This window comes from Scyliorhinus torazame, chromosome 19 (genome assembly GCF_047496885.1).
Source record: "Scyliorhinus torazame isolate Kashiwa2021f chromosome 19, sScyTor2.1, whole genome shotgun sequence".
NCBI lineage: Eukaryota > Metazoa > Chordata > Chondrichthyes > Carcharhiniformes > Scyliorhinidae > Scyliorhinus > Scyliorhinus torazame.
In genome coordinates this window covers 56,633,788-56,648,362 of record NC_092725.1, presented here as the reverse complement: position 1 = coordinate 56,648,362, position 14,575 = coordinate 56,633,788, and the positions used below count along the sequence as shown (strand labels likewise).

Sequence of the window (14,575 nt, the reverse complement as noted above, 5' to 3'; positions counted from 1 at the left end):
AGATCAAAGAACAGTAAGGCAGGGTAAATCAAGATATTGTCATTAGGTGACCCAAAGTTTGATTGAGATTCGTGAGTTCCATAGGTTGGAGGCCTGAAGCAAAGCTCAGCTACAATGGGAGGCAAATGTAGGGAGGGTTAAAAATGTAGGGAGGAACAAACAATTTGCAGCGCACCTGCTTTCAACTTCAAGATGTGATGCCCAAACAACACCTTGGTGCATCGCTCAGGCCACCTCAAAGTAAAAAGTAAGTAAAGTTGCCATAGCCCCAGATGACCGCAGGTTGCTTTCCCCTTAGAGGGGACAGAGTTTACTGGTGATGATTTAACCTGAGGATCACCACATCTCAGGCAAGGGGCAACGTTGAGAAGGCAGGGCCTTCATGAATAACCCCAGACGGTACGGGGAATTGAACCAGAGCTGCTGGCCTTGCCCTGCATCACAAACTAGCTGTCCAGCCAACTGAGCTAAACCATTCCCCCCCTCCTCCCCAGTACATCTCTAAGTGCCTCGCATACAATGACTTATTCTTAATCCAAGTTTAATCCCGACAAATGTGAGGTAATGCATTTTGGAAGGTCTAACAAAAAGGTAGGGAATATTCAGTAAATGGTAGAACCCTCAAGTATTGACAGTCAGAGAGATCTTGGTGTACAGGTCCACAGGTCACTGAAAGGGGCAACACAGGTGGAGAAGGTAGTCAAGAAGGCATACAGCATGCTTGCCTTCATTGGCCGGGGCACTGAGTATAAAAATTGGCAAGTCATGGTGCAGCTGTATAGAACCTTAGTAATGCCACACTTGGAGTATCATAGATTATCATAGAATTTACAGTGCAGAAGGAGGCCATGCAGCCCATCGAGTCTGCACCGGCTCCCGGAAAGAGCACCCTACCCAAGGTCAACACCTCCACCCTATCCCCATAACCCAGTAACCCCACCCAACACTAAGGGCAATTTTGGACACTAAGGGCAATTTATCATGGCCAATCCAGCTAACCTGCACATCTTTGGACTGTGGGAGGAAACCGGAGCACCCGGAGGAAACCCACGCACACACGGGGAGGACGTGCAGACTCCGCACAGACAGCGACCCAAGCCGGAATGGAACCTGGGACACTGGAGTTGTGAAGCAATTGTGCTATCCACAATGCTATCGTGCTGCCCGTATATAGTGTTCAATTCTGGTCGCCACTACCAGAATGATTCGGGGGCTTTAGAGAGGGTGCAGAGGAGATTTACCAGGATGCTGCCTCGTATGGAGGGCATTAGCTATGATGAGAGGTTGAATAAACTCGGTTTGTTCTCACTGGAACGACAGAGCTTGTGGGGTGACCTGATAGAGGTCTATAAAATTATGAGGGGCATAGACAGAGTGGATAGTCAGAGACTTTTTCCCAGGGTAGAGGGGTCAATTGCTAGAGGGCATAGGTTTAAGGTGCGAGGGGTAAGGTTTAGAGAAGATGTACTAGGCAAGTATTTCACACAGAGGGTAGTGGGTGCCTGGAACTCGCTGCCGGAGGAGGTGGTGGAAGCAGGGACGATAGTGGCGTTTAAGGGGCATCTTGACAAATACATGAATAGGATGGGAAAAGAGGAACACGGACTCCGGAAGTGTAGAAGATTTTAGTTTAAACCGGCAGCATGGTCGGCGCAGGTTTGGAGGACCGAAGGGCCTGTTCCTGTGTTGTACTTTTCTTTGTTCTTTAGGTACAGTGGCTGTTATGTGACCAAACATGTCAGCCATTTTGCCCAAGGCGCAATCTCACCAACTGTCATGTTATTCACCTTGGGGTAACACGGACTGCAACACGATGCAATTAAATGATCAAGCATACACCAAACGTAGGCGTTGGTTCAATAAGATTTATTGAACTTCAGTAACGAAGCACACAGCTGCCTGTGGGTTGACGCTCTACTACTCTAAGTAAACTACCTCTAACTATCTAGAACAGGCTAGCTATGATCCACGTGTAGGTGGTGTTGAATGATTTTTACACCCTGACTGTCACTACAGTTGTCACCAGTGGAAAGAGGCAGAGTGCTGATGCCTCGTGTGTTTTATAGTTGGAAGCCCCCACTCTGGTGTTCTGTCTGGTGATTGGGCGTGTTCTGTTATGTATGTTGATTGGCTCCCCTGAGTGTCTGTCACTGCCTGCTTTTGCCTCATGATGTGCATGGGTGCATATTCTGACACCAACCAGCAATGAATTGAGTAGTGACCAATTCACCTGCTTCTCATGGCAGTGATTGAGGAAGGAATATCGGCCAGGACAAGTTGGGGAGGTGGGGGGGGGGGTCTGGTGGAGTTCAAAGGAATGGTGCACACATAAAACGGAAGGGACGGGGAGGATGGCATGAGTGAGGAACCTGGACACAAAGAGAGGCACCATCGAACAACAAAGTGATCTGGTGTATGAGTCCATCAGCCCTGTTCCCCTTTATCTGTTGCTCTTTTGAGATATTTTGTGAGCCTGATAACCAATACAAACCTGGGAGATGGCTTTCCTTTTGCCTCACACTGGATCAGGATGTTGTCCCGCGGGTCTATTATGTAATCCTTTGGAGACTGGTGGGTGATCGTCGGGGGCTGCGGCACTGGATTAAAAAGCAAGGTTTAGGAAACCATAAATTAAATGACATTCAAACATTAGCAGGGCAGCAAAAGATTTTTTTTAAAACCACTTGGTTCATGCCAATTCGCCAACGCCATCGAGCAGAACAGTTCAGGCTGCATGCAGATTCGGTGCTGTTCAGGAGACCTGGAGCAAAATTGGGAGAGTTCATCGTTGCACCAGTTTGTCCATTGACCTCAGTATTCGTCTCTCTGATCCCCTGCACATACCTGGGTGTCCTCGCAAGCCTTACCAATGGTACAGGCGGTCTCCTGGGAAACTTTGCCAAGCTCCAGGCTGGGCTAGAAGTGGCGGGGGAATCAAAAGCCTCGCACACTCCGTCAGAGACCAAGTGACCAAAATTGCTTTTGATCCCAAAATTGTTTTCAAGCTTAGATATTTTGTCGATTGGCAGCCACAGTAGCACAGTGGTTAGCATGTTGCTTCAGAGCGCCAGAGTCCCAGGTTCGATACCCGGCCTGGGTCACTGTCTGTGCGGAGTCTGCACGTTCTCCCTGTGTCTGCATGGATTTCCCCGGGTGCGCCCCTTTCCTCCCACAAGTCCGGAAAGATGTGCTTGTTAGGTGAATTGGACATTCTGAATTCTCCCTCTGTGTACCCGCACAGACGCCAGAATGTGGCGACTGGGGGTTTCACACAGTAACGTGATTTGCAGTGTTAATTTAAGCCTACTTGTGACAATATAGAGTATTATTATATTTTACAAAGGGTGGACAGGGTCCAGGGTTCAATACCCTGATCAGGCAGCAATCGAGCGGGTGTCAGTGATCATGTGATCAGTAATGGAGGATCACCAAATATTCCCACTCCCCGTGGACCTAGGTGCTATTGCAGCCTCTTGCTGACTTCTGGCTGGATGGGGCAAGCTGTGATTGGCTGAACGAGTCCCATCAGATGTCCAAACACGATTGCACAACACAAGCAGCAAAACCGTTGGGACACACGGTTTTTACACAGTTACAGCAAAACAAAAAGCAACGCGTGCGCATGCAATGAAACACCCCGCGAGAGGCTGGCACGGTGCGTCAAGACGGCAAACAACTACAAAAGGAACACACTTTGCAGCTTTCACCAAACAACCTTGCGTCACACCAACTTACGTTCGTCCAGAATTTTTGCTTTAATCCCCAGAATCAGAAAATGAGAGGGTGAACGGGACAGGTTTATAGAGAGGGGAGGCGGGTGGGAGGGAAAAAACACAGTGTAAGTATGAAGAAAGTTGCCACCGCACACGTATTGTATAACACATGCCAATTATTTTTGGTACGGTTCAATTCCTATTAAAGGTTCACGCTCAAGGAAGCAAGTAGGTCGGTTGACCAACGCAGTTATTTTGGAATCATAGAAAATAGAAGGAGGCGTTTCGGCACTTCAAGCCTGCTCTGCCATTCATTATGATCATGACTGATCACCAAGTTCAATACCCTGATCTTGCCCCCCCCCCCCCACCCATATCATAGAATCATAGAATTTACAGTACAGGAGGCCATTCAGCCCATCGAGTCTGCACCGGCCCTTGGAAAGAGCACACTACCTAAGCCCATACCTTCACCCTAACCCCACACCTCCACCCTATCCCCGTAGTCCCACCTAACCTTTTCTGGACACTAAGGGCGATTTAGCGTAGCCAATCCACCTAACCTGCACACCTTTGGACTGTGGGAGGAAACCGGAGAGAACGTGCAGACTCCGCAAGACAGTGACCCAAGCGGGAATCGAACCTGGGACCCTGGAGCTGCGAAGCAACTGTGCTCATCGCTGTGCTACCGTGCTGCTTCTTCCCGTGACCTCTTCAGCCCCAAGTGCTATATCTAATTACTTTTTGAAATTACACAACGTTTGGCCTCAACCTCTCTGTGGTAGCGAATTCCACAGATTCACCACTCTCTGGGTGAAGATATTTCTCCTCACCTCAGTTCTAAAAGGTTTATCCCTTATCCTTAAACTATGACCCCTTGTTCTGGACTCTCCCACCATTGGGAGCATTCTTTCTGAATCTACCCTGTCTAATCCTGTTAGAATGTTGTAAGTTTCTATGAGATCCCCCTTACTCTTCTAAACTCCAATGAATATAATCCTAACCGACTTAGTCTCTCCTCATATGACAGTCCCACCATCCCAGGAATCAGCCTGGTAAACCTTCGCTGCACTCCCTCCATAGCAAGAACATCCGTCCTCAGATAATGACACCAAAACGGCACGCAATACTCCAATCCCCTATACAATTGCAGTCAAAAGCAAGGAGTCTAACTTTTTTAGACTCACCTACTTCAGGGATCAGATCTCATGTGAGCTGGGGGAGGGGTGGGGAGAGGAGTGGAAAGGGGGGGGGGTACCTGAAGGAAAATTGACTGGATAAGCCAGGCAAGGGTAGGCATTCGCCGATCCCAAAATAGAAAACTTGTGTCTTTCGCCAAAATCAGATAACAACAAAAAAATCCTTTCGTTCTGACGGCCTCGAAGTTATTTTGCGAGTCATGATTTTAAATGAAGATTTGAGGGACAGCAGTCCGTGTCCCAAACCCTCTGTCTGCTGGAAAATCAGAAATGTAATCTTAAGTCCTGCAAACTGTGTCGCAGCCCTTAAGCATGTGGAGATCCTTCAACGCTGTCCCATCACATAGTCCCAGGGCAGGAAGAGACTGAGTAAAACACCCATTTCCCTATTCCATCAATACAAAATGAACAGGTGGGCAACAATTTATGGACAATCCCTTTTTGCGACAATCAGCTTGCCAGCGGAATTGAAGCACATTACTTAACCCAGTTACAGAAATTGTGTCACTTTCTATTTGCCTTTAAACAAAGGCAGACATTTCCTTACAATAATTCCACGCCCCTAGCCCATCCTGCTTCTGAACAGCTGCCCTGAGCGACAGCCCGGCTTTAATTGCTAAACATATTGCATTCAGGATGAAATAAAGGCTGTTCACTTAGTTAGCTTGTAAATAATTAACACCATCCATCACAGAGTCGCGCATCACACTCCTGTACCTCAGCAAATGGTCTGAACAGCTCTTATGGCAAATGAAGTACAACACAGCAGTAAATCCTCTCTTTGGAAATGAAGACAAATTGTCAAACAAATTAACCAAACAAGATTGTTTCTCACTTCAAAAGCTTGAGCCTTTAAGTCACATATTTTCTATCCTTCCAGTAAATGGCAATAAATTAGCTGCTCACCCTAGTTGACTGTGTCGTTCAATAAATATAATTCTAACTGTAAACATGCAGATTGGAGTTGTAGCCGTGTGTTACTCCAGCTCAAGACAGCCTTGGCAGTGAATGAATCTCTTCCAGGAAGGTCTCAGGGTGATACAAAAGAGCAATAGGAAGATGTTACACTAGCACAGAGAGGTGATCAGGTAAGGATTGATGGAAGAGACAATCTTTCACCTGCAGCTTAACAGCGTGGTACCTCGCTCCATCGCACTCTTTGACCTTGCAGGACCCCCATTTGTTCGACAGCTTACCTCTGCAAACTTGTGCAGCAGACACTGCCAGTTCATTCAACTCCAGTCAACAATGGCCCTCTCTTCTCCCTTATCCACCATCGCTGAGTAAACCCTTTCGCCTTTTTGGCCAGTCTAATCCTCTTCAAAAACCTCCACAATTGGTGCGGCAGTCCCGAACCCTTCAATCCGATGGTCTGCTCTGCCTTCACCGATTTGCCACGCAGAACTCGGATGTTAATGCAACTAACTATATGTTGTGTTTCAGGCTGACAAAAGGGACTGTGATGGAAAGCAATTCATTCCCCAAAATTAACATCCTCACCTCGATGAACACAAATTTTGTAGAAAAGCACTCTTCTAAAACAATCAGTTTTGCATTTTGGTAGAGGAGTATTCAGGAGAACCTCAAGCGGGAAACATTGGTGCTTCAGCTGCCTTCCTGAAACCTATGAAGTGCAATAGATTTAACTGCGATGCACAATTGTTCAAATGGTGCTCAGCAGTGCAGTACTCAACCCCTGACAGTTTAGAAAATATTCCACTCCACCCCCATTTGACCCTTTTTCTTCTCTCCTGTAAAAATAGATTCCTGCAGCGCCTCAAAAACCTCTCAAAGGTTTCCAAAGGGCTATGGGGTCCAGATCCGATATGGCACAACTGCAGCCCCAGAGGTCATTTCAGGACCCCGTTGCCTCCGGGATGGTTTCCAATTCTCAAAGGACGTGTGGGGGCAAGAGAAAGGATAACTCCATCGCCAGCGATTAATGGCCCCTTAAATTCATTAAAGTGCTTGATAAGGGCTCTGACAAGTGTAGGTTTGAATTTTTAAATATTACTTTGGTAAATCCAAACTGTTTTGTGCACTTGAGGATTGTCCATACATTGTTGCACAGTGTCGTATCTGTTCAGCGGTTATTGATGGGATAGAGTCGCGGGAATTTTACTCAGTCTCTTCTTGCCCTCGGAAAAGCACAAGTTTTTTTTATCTGGGATCGGCGTGCGCCTATGAGCTTGCCTGGCTCATCCAGTCAATTTGCCTTCAGTTCTCCCACCCCCATACATTGACCCTTATTGGCAAAATGCACACTTTGCTTGATGACATTATTACGGGTAGAATAACCAATGTTGGCATGTTAAACATAAACCCGACACCCAGATAATTTCTGGTCCTGACCCTGTACCTCAGCGACGCTGTTTTTGAATTCAAATGTTCTAATTGGGCCAGTGGTGAGCTCGGCGCCCAATTAAATGCAACAAGCTATTCCAGAAGGCGGGAGCGGATCCTAGTAAAAACAGGTATTACGCACAGAGGAATGAACTTTCATTGCCGTTTTAACTCTTTTTACCGTTTGAGAGAGCTGGTTCTTAAATTTTGCTTCTTGGCCTTGTCCAGCCCAGTCGACATTGCCGTCCTACTAAGGAGCTGCTGTAGCTCTTTGGAAAAGCAGCAAAATCCCCCAAAATGGCTGCCATCTGCCTTTACTGCTTGCGACGGGCAGGCAGCTCCCTGGTGGTCAGGAGTAGAAACACTGAGCAATTTCCCTCTCCCTACTCCAAGGATCGCAGAGAGCAGCTCTGAAGATTAGATAATCCCGCATAAAACCCAGATTAAACGTGAGGGAACAGACTTTGCTGGAACAGGACATCTCACAGCACACCCTGTTGGTTAGCCTTACAAACTGTATGTCTAGATTTTCAATTCTTTTGCCAATACAAATTGTGTAAGTGCCAAGATGTTAACAGAGTGGCGAGGGAAATAGGTCATCATACAGCTTGGTGAAAAGCGAAACAAATAATGTATGTCTGCACCGAAAGATATTAAAGGATTTTGAGAAATAAATGGAGGGTGATTTACAGTAGATGAATTCAATATGAAATCTAGGACATTAGGATAAATAAATAAAGGGAATGATTATGAGAGAAAAAATATAAAGGAAAAGTAAGAAACAACTTTCAAGGCTGACATTTTTAGTATCTTTCTACATAACACATATCCTGAAGGAATGAGACTCCACATTTGTAATTGTTTTCTTTGAGCAAGAGAAATTGATTGGTAACCATTATCGCAGTATTAAAAGGGTACTCACTCAATTAATTACTAAACTTAATGTTCTGTGGCAAGTTTAATGGGCAATTAATGTGCAATTGCAAAACTTAATTAAAATCATGGGGTGGTATTTTTACAAAGCTAATGGTGGAACAGTGCAAATCACCCAGCAATTGTGGTAATTCTCAATTCACTATGAGTCTCTTTTTGCTCCATGTTGCTGGCTGATTTGGACATTAATTAAGGTGTTTACCGTTCAGATGCCTACTTTCAGCAAAATCTGACCTAAGTTTTTCTGTTCTGTATGACAGTATCATCCTGGAGCAGTGCACTGAGCCATTAAACCACTGGGGGAGCTGTTCCATGTTGATCTCCTTACAGGCTGCCAGTAGGACATTGGGAACAATCAATGATGGATTGGATTTTGACTCACAGTCAAGAGGTACTTCCAATGCTGTACCCAGGTGGACCAAAAGGAGAAGGAATGAAGTGCTTCTGTATGTTCGGCTTATTTCCCTTCCTGGCATTTTCCAAACTTGAAGAGCAGGGATGATGGAGATCAGTTCCTTCCAGATCAAGGATTCTGCCGATCCACGAAAAGCTGCAATGATAAGGAATTGCACATTTTGATTGATTTCACATTACAATGGCCGTTTGAAAAAGATCATTAACCGGGTTCTGGACTGAATGCTGTCAAAAATGTTCTGAATGTTCTCAGTCAAAAAGCAGAATATCGTGGGTCTGGGAAATCTGAAAACAGAAAATACTGAAAAATATGCAGTAGGTCAGGCAGCATCTGTGGAGCGAGAAACGGAGTTAGTGGGCGGAATTCTCCGATCCTGCCCGCAGTCCTTGGCAGCCAAGAAAGTCAGAAACCCGCCAGCGGAAGAATCACATTGCAGTTCTCGCAATGGCAGGTTAATGGTGGGTCGGTCTTCCCACTGGCTGGTGGCGCGAATGTCATTTGCATCTCATGAATGCTTATTAAAACAACTAGCCGAGGGAGCGGTCAGGGCCTGGAAATTATTGAAATGACAAAGAGTGCGGAAAAATCAAAAACGTAAGTTAAGTGGGAAGAGGTTGGACAAGGGGGGGGGGGGAGAAACCGGTTCAATGGGGTAGGAACAGGCTTGGTTAGTTTGTGTTCTGAAGAAGCAGGAGCATTTAAGCAAACTGATTGCCGACAGGTTGTGTTTGGGATAAATAGATCTATTCCATTATTATAATTACAAGCGCACTATTGCAGTGCGCACTGTCAACTGCACAGCCATATGGCTCAGCAGATGGCAATCGTTCCCATCATCTGGAAGGTTGTGGATGCAAGCACCACTCCAGAGCCTTGAACAAAAAAATCTAAACCAGAACTTCCTGTACAGCGCCGAGGAAGTGCTACACTGGCAGCGATGCCAACTTTTGGATGACATGTTAAATACAACTTCAGGATGTTCCAAAGCGCTTTGCATTTAATACAGTACTTTTTGAAGTTTGTCAATGTCATAATCTTGAAACGCGACAGGCAGTTTACGCACAGTAAGATCCCATAAACAATCTGTTAGTGACCCAATAATTTGTTTCAATACTGTCAGTTGAGGGGTAAATCTTGGCCGGGACAGTAGGATGACCTTACTTCTACTCTGCAAAGTTGTGCCGTGGGATCTTTTGTGCCCGTCTGAGATTCAGACAGGTCCTCGGTTTACTGCCTGATTCAAAATTTGCACAACATTCCCTCTGTACGGCACTACAGTGTAGATCAGCTTTCCGGGGTAAGTCTTGAACCTACAACCTTCTGACTCAAAGAGGTAAGAGTGCTTCCAACTGAACCACAGCTGAGCCAGTGGGCTGACATGGAAACAGAATCCAAATACCAAAAGGTTATTTCTTTTTCAAATCCAGTGGCATCAACCTTTACGCAATATTCTGTTTTCTTCACCAACACCCGCCAAATAAAGAGAAATCAACACAGAACAGAAAAATGTGCTGTTTAGGTGGATTGGCCATGCTAAGTTATCTGAGTAACCAAAGATGTGCAGGTTAGGGGGGGTAACGGGGATAGGGCGCTATCTCAGAGGGTCGGTGCAGCCTCAGCCGGCCGAATGGCCTCCTTTTGCACTATAGGAATTCTATGGATTCTGTGGTGTTCAATTGTACTGGAACTCTCAAATTAGGATGCTTCAGGATTTGAGTTCAGAATCAGAAAGGATAATTGCGGAGAACAAGGAAAAAATATTACATGCAATGTAAAAACAATGGGCCGAATGGCCGCCTCCTGCACTGTAACAATTCTGTGGTTCTGTGATTCGCATTCGTTTTAAACCTGTGTGTGACTCAGTTGGTTGAAAATCATTTATTTGATTTTCAATGCTAATTGTTGCAATGAATTTAACACCAGCCCGGGAATTACACTGAACACTTTCGATGAAATGTTCGAATCCATCAGACTGAGCTGACACCTGAAGTAATTAGAAAATGCAAAGAGGGGGAGTACAACGTTTGTTGCAAGCGAGAAAAGATTACCCTATCATGAGAGGCGGTCCACGAGCTGCCTCAGATGCGTGTACGGAGCACAGGTACGTTGGGATTGGGTCGTGAGTGGTAGATGGACAAGATCAGCACTGAAACGTGGAGCAAGTTAGAGGTTTCAAGCCAGTGGATGCTCTGTCTTCCTTCAATGTGATTGCCTCAGCTTTCAAAGTGCTATGTAAGTGGGAGGACTGTATTTATTCATCAGCGATGTCAGATGTTAATTTTACATGAAACATTGGACTTCAAATGCCCTATGTGCCTGACACTGAATATACATTGCAAGCATTAAGAGTATTACAATTGTCTACAACACGGTGGCACAGTGGCTAGCACCACTGCCTCACAACGCCAGGGACCCAGGTTCAGTTCCAGCCTCTGATAACTGTCTGTGTGGAGTTTGCACTTTCTCCCTGTGTCTGCGTGGATTTCCTCCGGGTGATCCGGTTTCCTCCCACAATCAAGGTGTGCAGGTTAGGCGGATTGCCTAAGGTGGCACGGTGGTGCAGTGGTTAGCACTGCTGCCTCATGGCACCGAGGACCTGGGTTCGATCCCGGTCCCAGGTTACTGACCGTGTGCCGTTTGCACATTATCCCTCTGTCTGCCTGGGTCTCACCCCCACAATCCAAAAAGATGGGCAGGGTAGATGAATTGGCCACGCTAAAGTGCCCCTTAACTGGAAAAAAAAGAATTGGATACTCTAAAAAAAATTTTTTTAAAGGTTAGGTAGATTGGCCATGCTTAATTTTCCGTTAGTTTCCAAAAAGATTGGTGTAGTTATTGAGTGACAGGAATAGGGTCAAGGCTTGGGCCAAGGTTGGGTACCGTTTCCAAGGGTTAGTTTAGACTCAATGGACCGAATGGCCTCCTTCTGCACTGTAGAGAATCTATGATTCTATGATTTGGATAGAGGCACCTAACATACTGTATGGAGACAAGTTGAATTTTATTGCACCTCGTTATTTTTAAGTCAGAATGTTTCTAATGCTGCTGGGTCAATATTTACCCTGCCATCTGAAACCCATTTCATAAATGTTCTGAATGAAGTGTGGGGGCAAATAAATAAATTAAATTTGCTCTCTGTAAGTTTGCTTCGCTATGAACACATTTGTTGTTAATTAAACCACACAAAAATCATTGTTGCCTCACCAGGGGGCATTAGGAGTTATTTTCCAATTGGAAAAATGGTGGGGATGACATTGGTCTCCGGGGATCCACGGCCACCCGCATTTTTGAAGTTAGCGAAAAGAAATTTAAGTAGTGCATGAAATGGGCTGCTGGGTCATTATTTACTCTACCATCTGAAACCCATTTCACCCCCTAGCATGCCCCAGAGAGGTCTCACATTCAGCTGGTACCTTGCACAAATTCAGTACAACCCAGTTGAGAACTTCCGAATTTCAGTCACTGAAATGTAGGAAAAGCAGCAGCCAATTTACATGCAGCAAACATCCACAAACTCTGAGGAGATATGAGGGCCAGATATTCTGCCTCTGTGATGCTGGGACCAGGGGAACTCTACTGTCCTTCTTGAAATTGTGTCATGAGATGTTTCATGTTCACCAAAGAGGGCACTTTTTCTGGATTATGGCGGCCTGCTTAAATGAGGAAAGTCTTACATTCTACAATCCAAACCTCTGCTGCCTCTGTCCTCACTTGCACCTTGATGCACTATCAATTACGAGGAGACGAGAGGAGAGAGTCATCAAGACTTTATTACGCAGTGATGTGGAGCCTCCCGCAGCTGCTGCCGAAATGGCTGCAGTTCGGAGAGCCCACACATTTATACTCCGCCTACTGGGCGGAGCCAGCAGGCAGGGATCTACCCCCGAGCGCCATAGTTCTGGTGGCAATTTAGGCGTTGGATCGGTCGTCGGTGACTCCGGGAGCGCGTCGACCTCATCTTCATTCCCGGGTGAGACCAAGGGCAGGACGGATCATCATGGAGCGGGGGCTGTGGTGGGGTGCGCCGGGGGAGGGAGGGTGGCGCCAGGGCAGAAGGGGGGGGGGGGACCCAGCTGGCGTCAGGTCCCTGAGGGAGACTGTGTCTTGGCGGCCGTTGGGGTACGCTATGTAGGTGTACTGCGGGTTCGCGTGGAGTAAGTGTACCCACTCAACCAACGGGTCCGCCTCGTGGAGCCGCACGTGCTTGTGGAGGAGAACGGGTCCTGGAACTGCCAGCCATGTTGGGAGGGAAATCCCGGAGGTGGACTTTCTGGGGAAGGCAAAGAGACGTTCATGGGGAGTTTTGTTAGTCGCAGTGCACAGGAGCGACCAAATGGAGTGAAGGGCGTCGGGTAGGACCTCCTGCCAGCGGGAGGCCGGGAGATTTCTGGACCGTAGGGCCAGCTGGACGGCCTTCCAGACCGTCCCATTCTCCCGCTCCACCTGCCCGTTTCCCCGGGGGTTGTAGCTGGTCATCCTGCTCGAGGCAATGCCCCTGTTGAGCAGGAACTGGTGGTAGGCAGATTTCAGGTCCACTGTCGAGAAGACCCGGTACTGTGCAATCTGATTGACCATATCAGATATGCGTGGGAGGGGGTACGCGTCGAGCTGCGTGTACCGATCGATGGTCTGACTGTAGTCAACGACCATCCTGTTTTTCTCCCCCGTTTTCACCACTACCACTTGGGCTCACCAGGGGCTGTTGCTGGCCTCGATGATACCTTCCCGCAGCAGCCGCTGGACCTCAGACCCGATGATGGTCGTGTCCTGGGCGCTGTACCGTCTGCTCCTGGTGGCGACAGGTTTGCAATCCGGGGTGAGGTTTGCAAATAGAGAAGGTGGGTCGACGTTAAGGGTTGTGAGGCCGCAAATTTCAGTTAGGCTCTGGAGGTTGCACTGGAAGTCCAGGCCGAGTAGCAAGGCAGCGCAGAGGTTGGGGAGGACGTAGAGCTGGAAGCCGCTTAACACTACGCCCTGGATGGTGAGGATGACGGTGCAATACCCCCGGATCACCACGGAGTGGGATCCGGAGGCCAGGGTGCTTCTCTGGTTGGTGGGGTGTACCATGAGGGAGAAGCGCCTTACCGTATCGGGGTGGATGAAGCTCTCAGTGCTCCCGGAGTCCAGAAGGCAGGATATCTTGTGTCTGTCGACCTTCACTGTCGCGAAGGGGTCGCGAGGTTGTGCGGTCGGGACTGGTCGATCGTGATGGAGGCCAGACGTGGCTAGTCGACGGCGGTTGCAGGCGATGAGCGGCCCGATGAGGTGCCCGACGAGCAGAGGTCCTGAAGTGGGCAAGATGGCGGCGCCCACGGACCGCACGTGTTGTGAGGCGAGCAAGATGGCGGGGGTGTTTTGAGCGCCCGCATAAGTAGCACTTGGGTCCCCCGAGGTTGGTTGGCTGCCGCGCGGCGCAGACCTGGGGTTGGCTGGGGGAAGTCGCTGATGGGGTCCACGATGGGGTGTTCGCTGGCGGGGTCCACGATGCCCAGGAGGGGTGGGCCATGCGGTCGGGGGCAAACGCCTGTATATTGCGTGAGGCGACTGTGAGCGAGAGCGCTAGTTTCTTTGTCGCCGCGAGGTCGAGGGTAGCCCCTTCTAAGAGGCGCTGGCGGATGTAGGCCGACCCTATGCCTGTAATGAACACGTCTCTAAGTAGCAGGTCAGAATGTTCAGCGGCCGAAATGGCCTGGCAATCACAGTCTCTCACCAGGACATGCAGGGCACGCCAGAAATCTCCCACAGACTCACCGGGGAGTTGATGCCGCGTGGACAGGAGGTGCCCGACGTAGATTTTGTTTGTCTGCTGAGCGTAGCGCCATGGCCTCAGCGTGGGTCGGTGCGTCCCGGATGAGGGGAAAGATATCGGAGCTCAGCCGTGTGTAATGGATCTGGAGCTTCTGTGCCTTCCCGTAATACCCCCGTATGTAGTATATACAATACAACAGTGGTGACTACCACACACCTAATCC

General features: G+C 48.0%; 1 protein-coding gene across 40 annotated transcripts in view; it reads right to left on the bottom strand.

Annotated features, from left to right (window-relative positions):
• Positions 1-14,575, bottom strand: part of nrcama (neuronal cell adhesion molecule a) — a 529,817-nt gene that overhangs the window by 138,938 nt on the left and 376,304 nt on the right. For 33 of the 40 annotated variants that reach the window (XM_072484330.1, XM_072484333.1, XM_072484335.1 and 30 more), the window contains 3 exons: positions 8,571-8,738; positions 3,736-3,753; positions 2,492-2,597 (listed from right to left, as the gene is read on the bottom strand). In XM_072484330.1, coding sequence (XP_072340431.1) covers positions 2,492-2,597; positions 3,736-3,753; positions 8,571-8,664 — 218 coding nt within the window. In that variant the 5' untranslated portion in view covers positions 8,665-8,738. Of the gene's footprint in view, positions 1-2,491; positions 2,598-3,735; positions 3,754-8,570; positions 8,739-14,575 lie in introns of those variants that run through there. The other 7 variants (XM_072484316.1, XM_072484359.1, XM_072484319.1 and 4 more) reach the window with 1 other exon arrangement.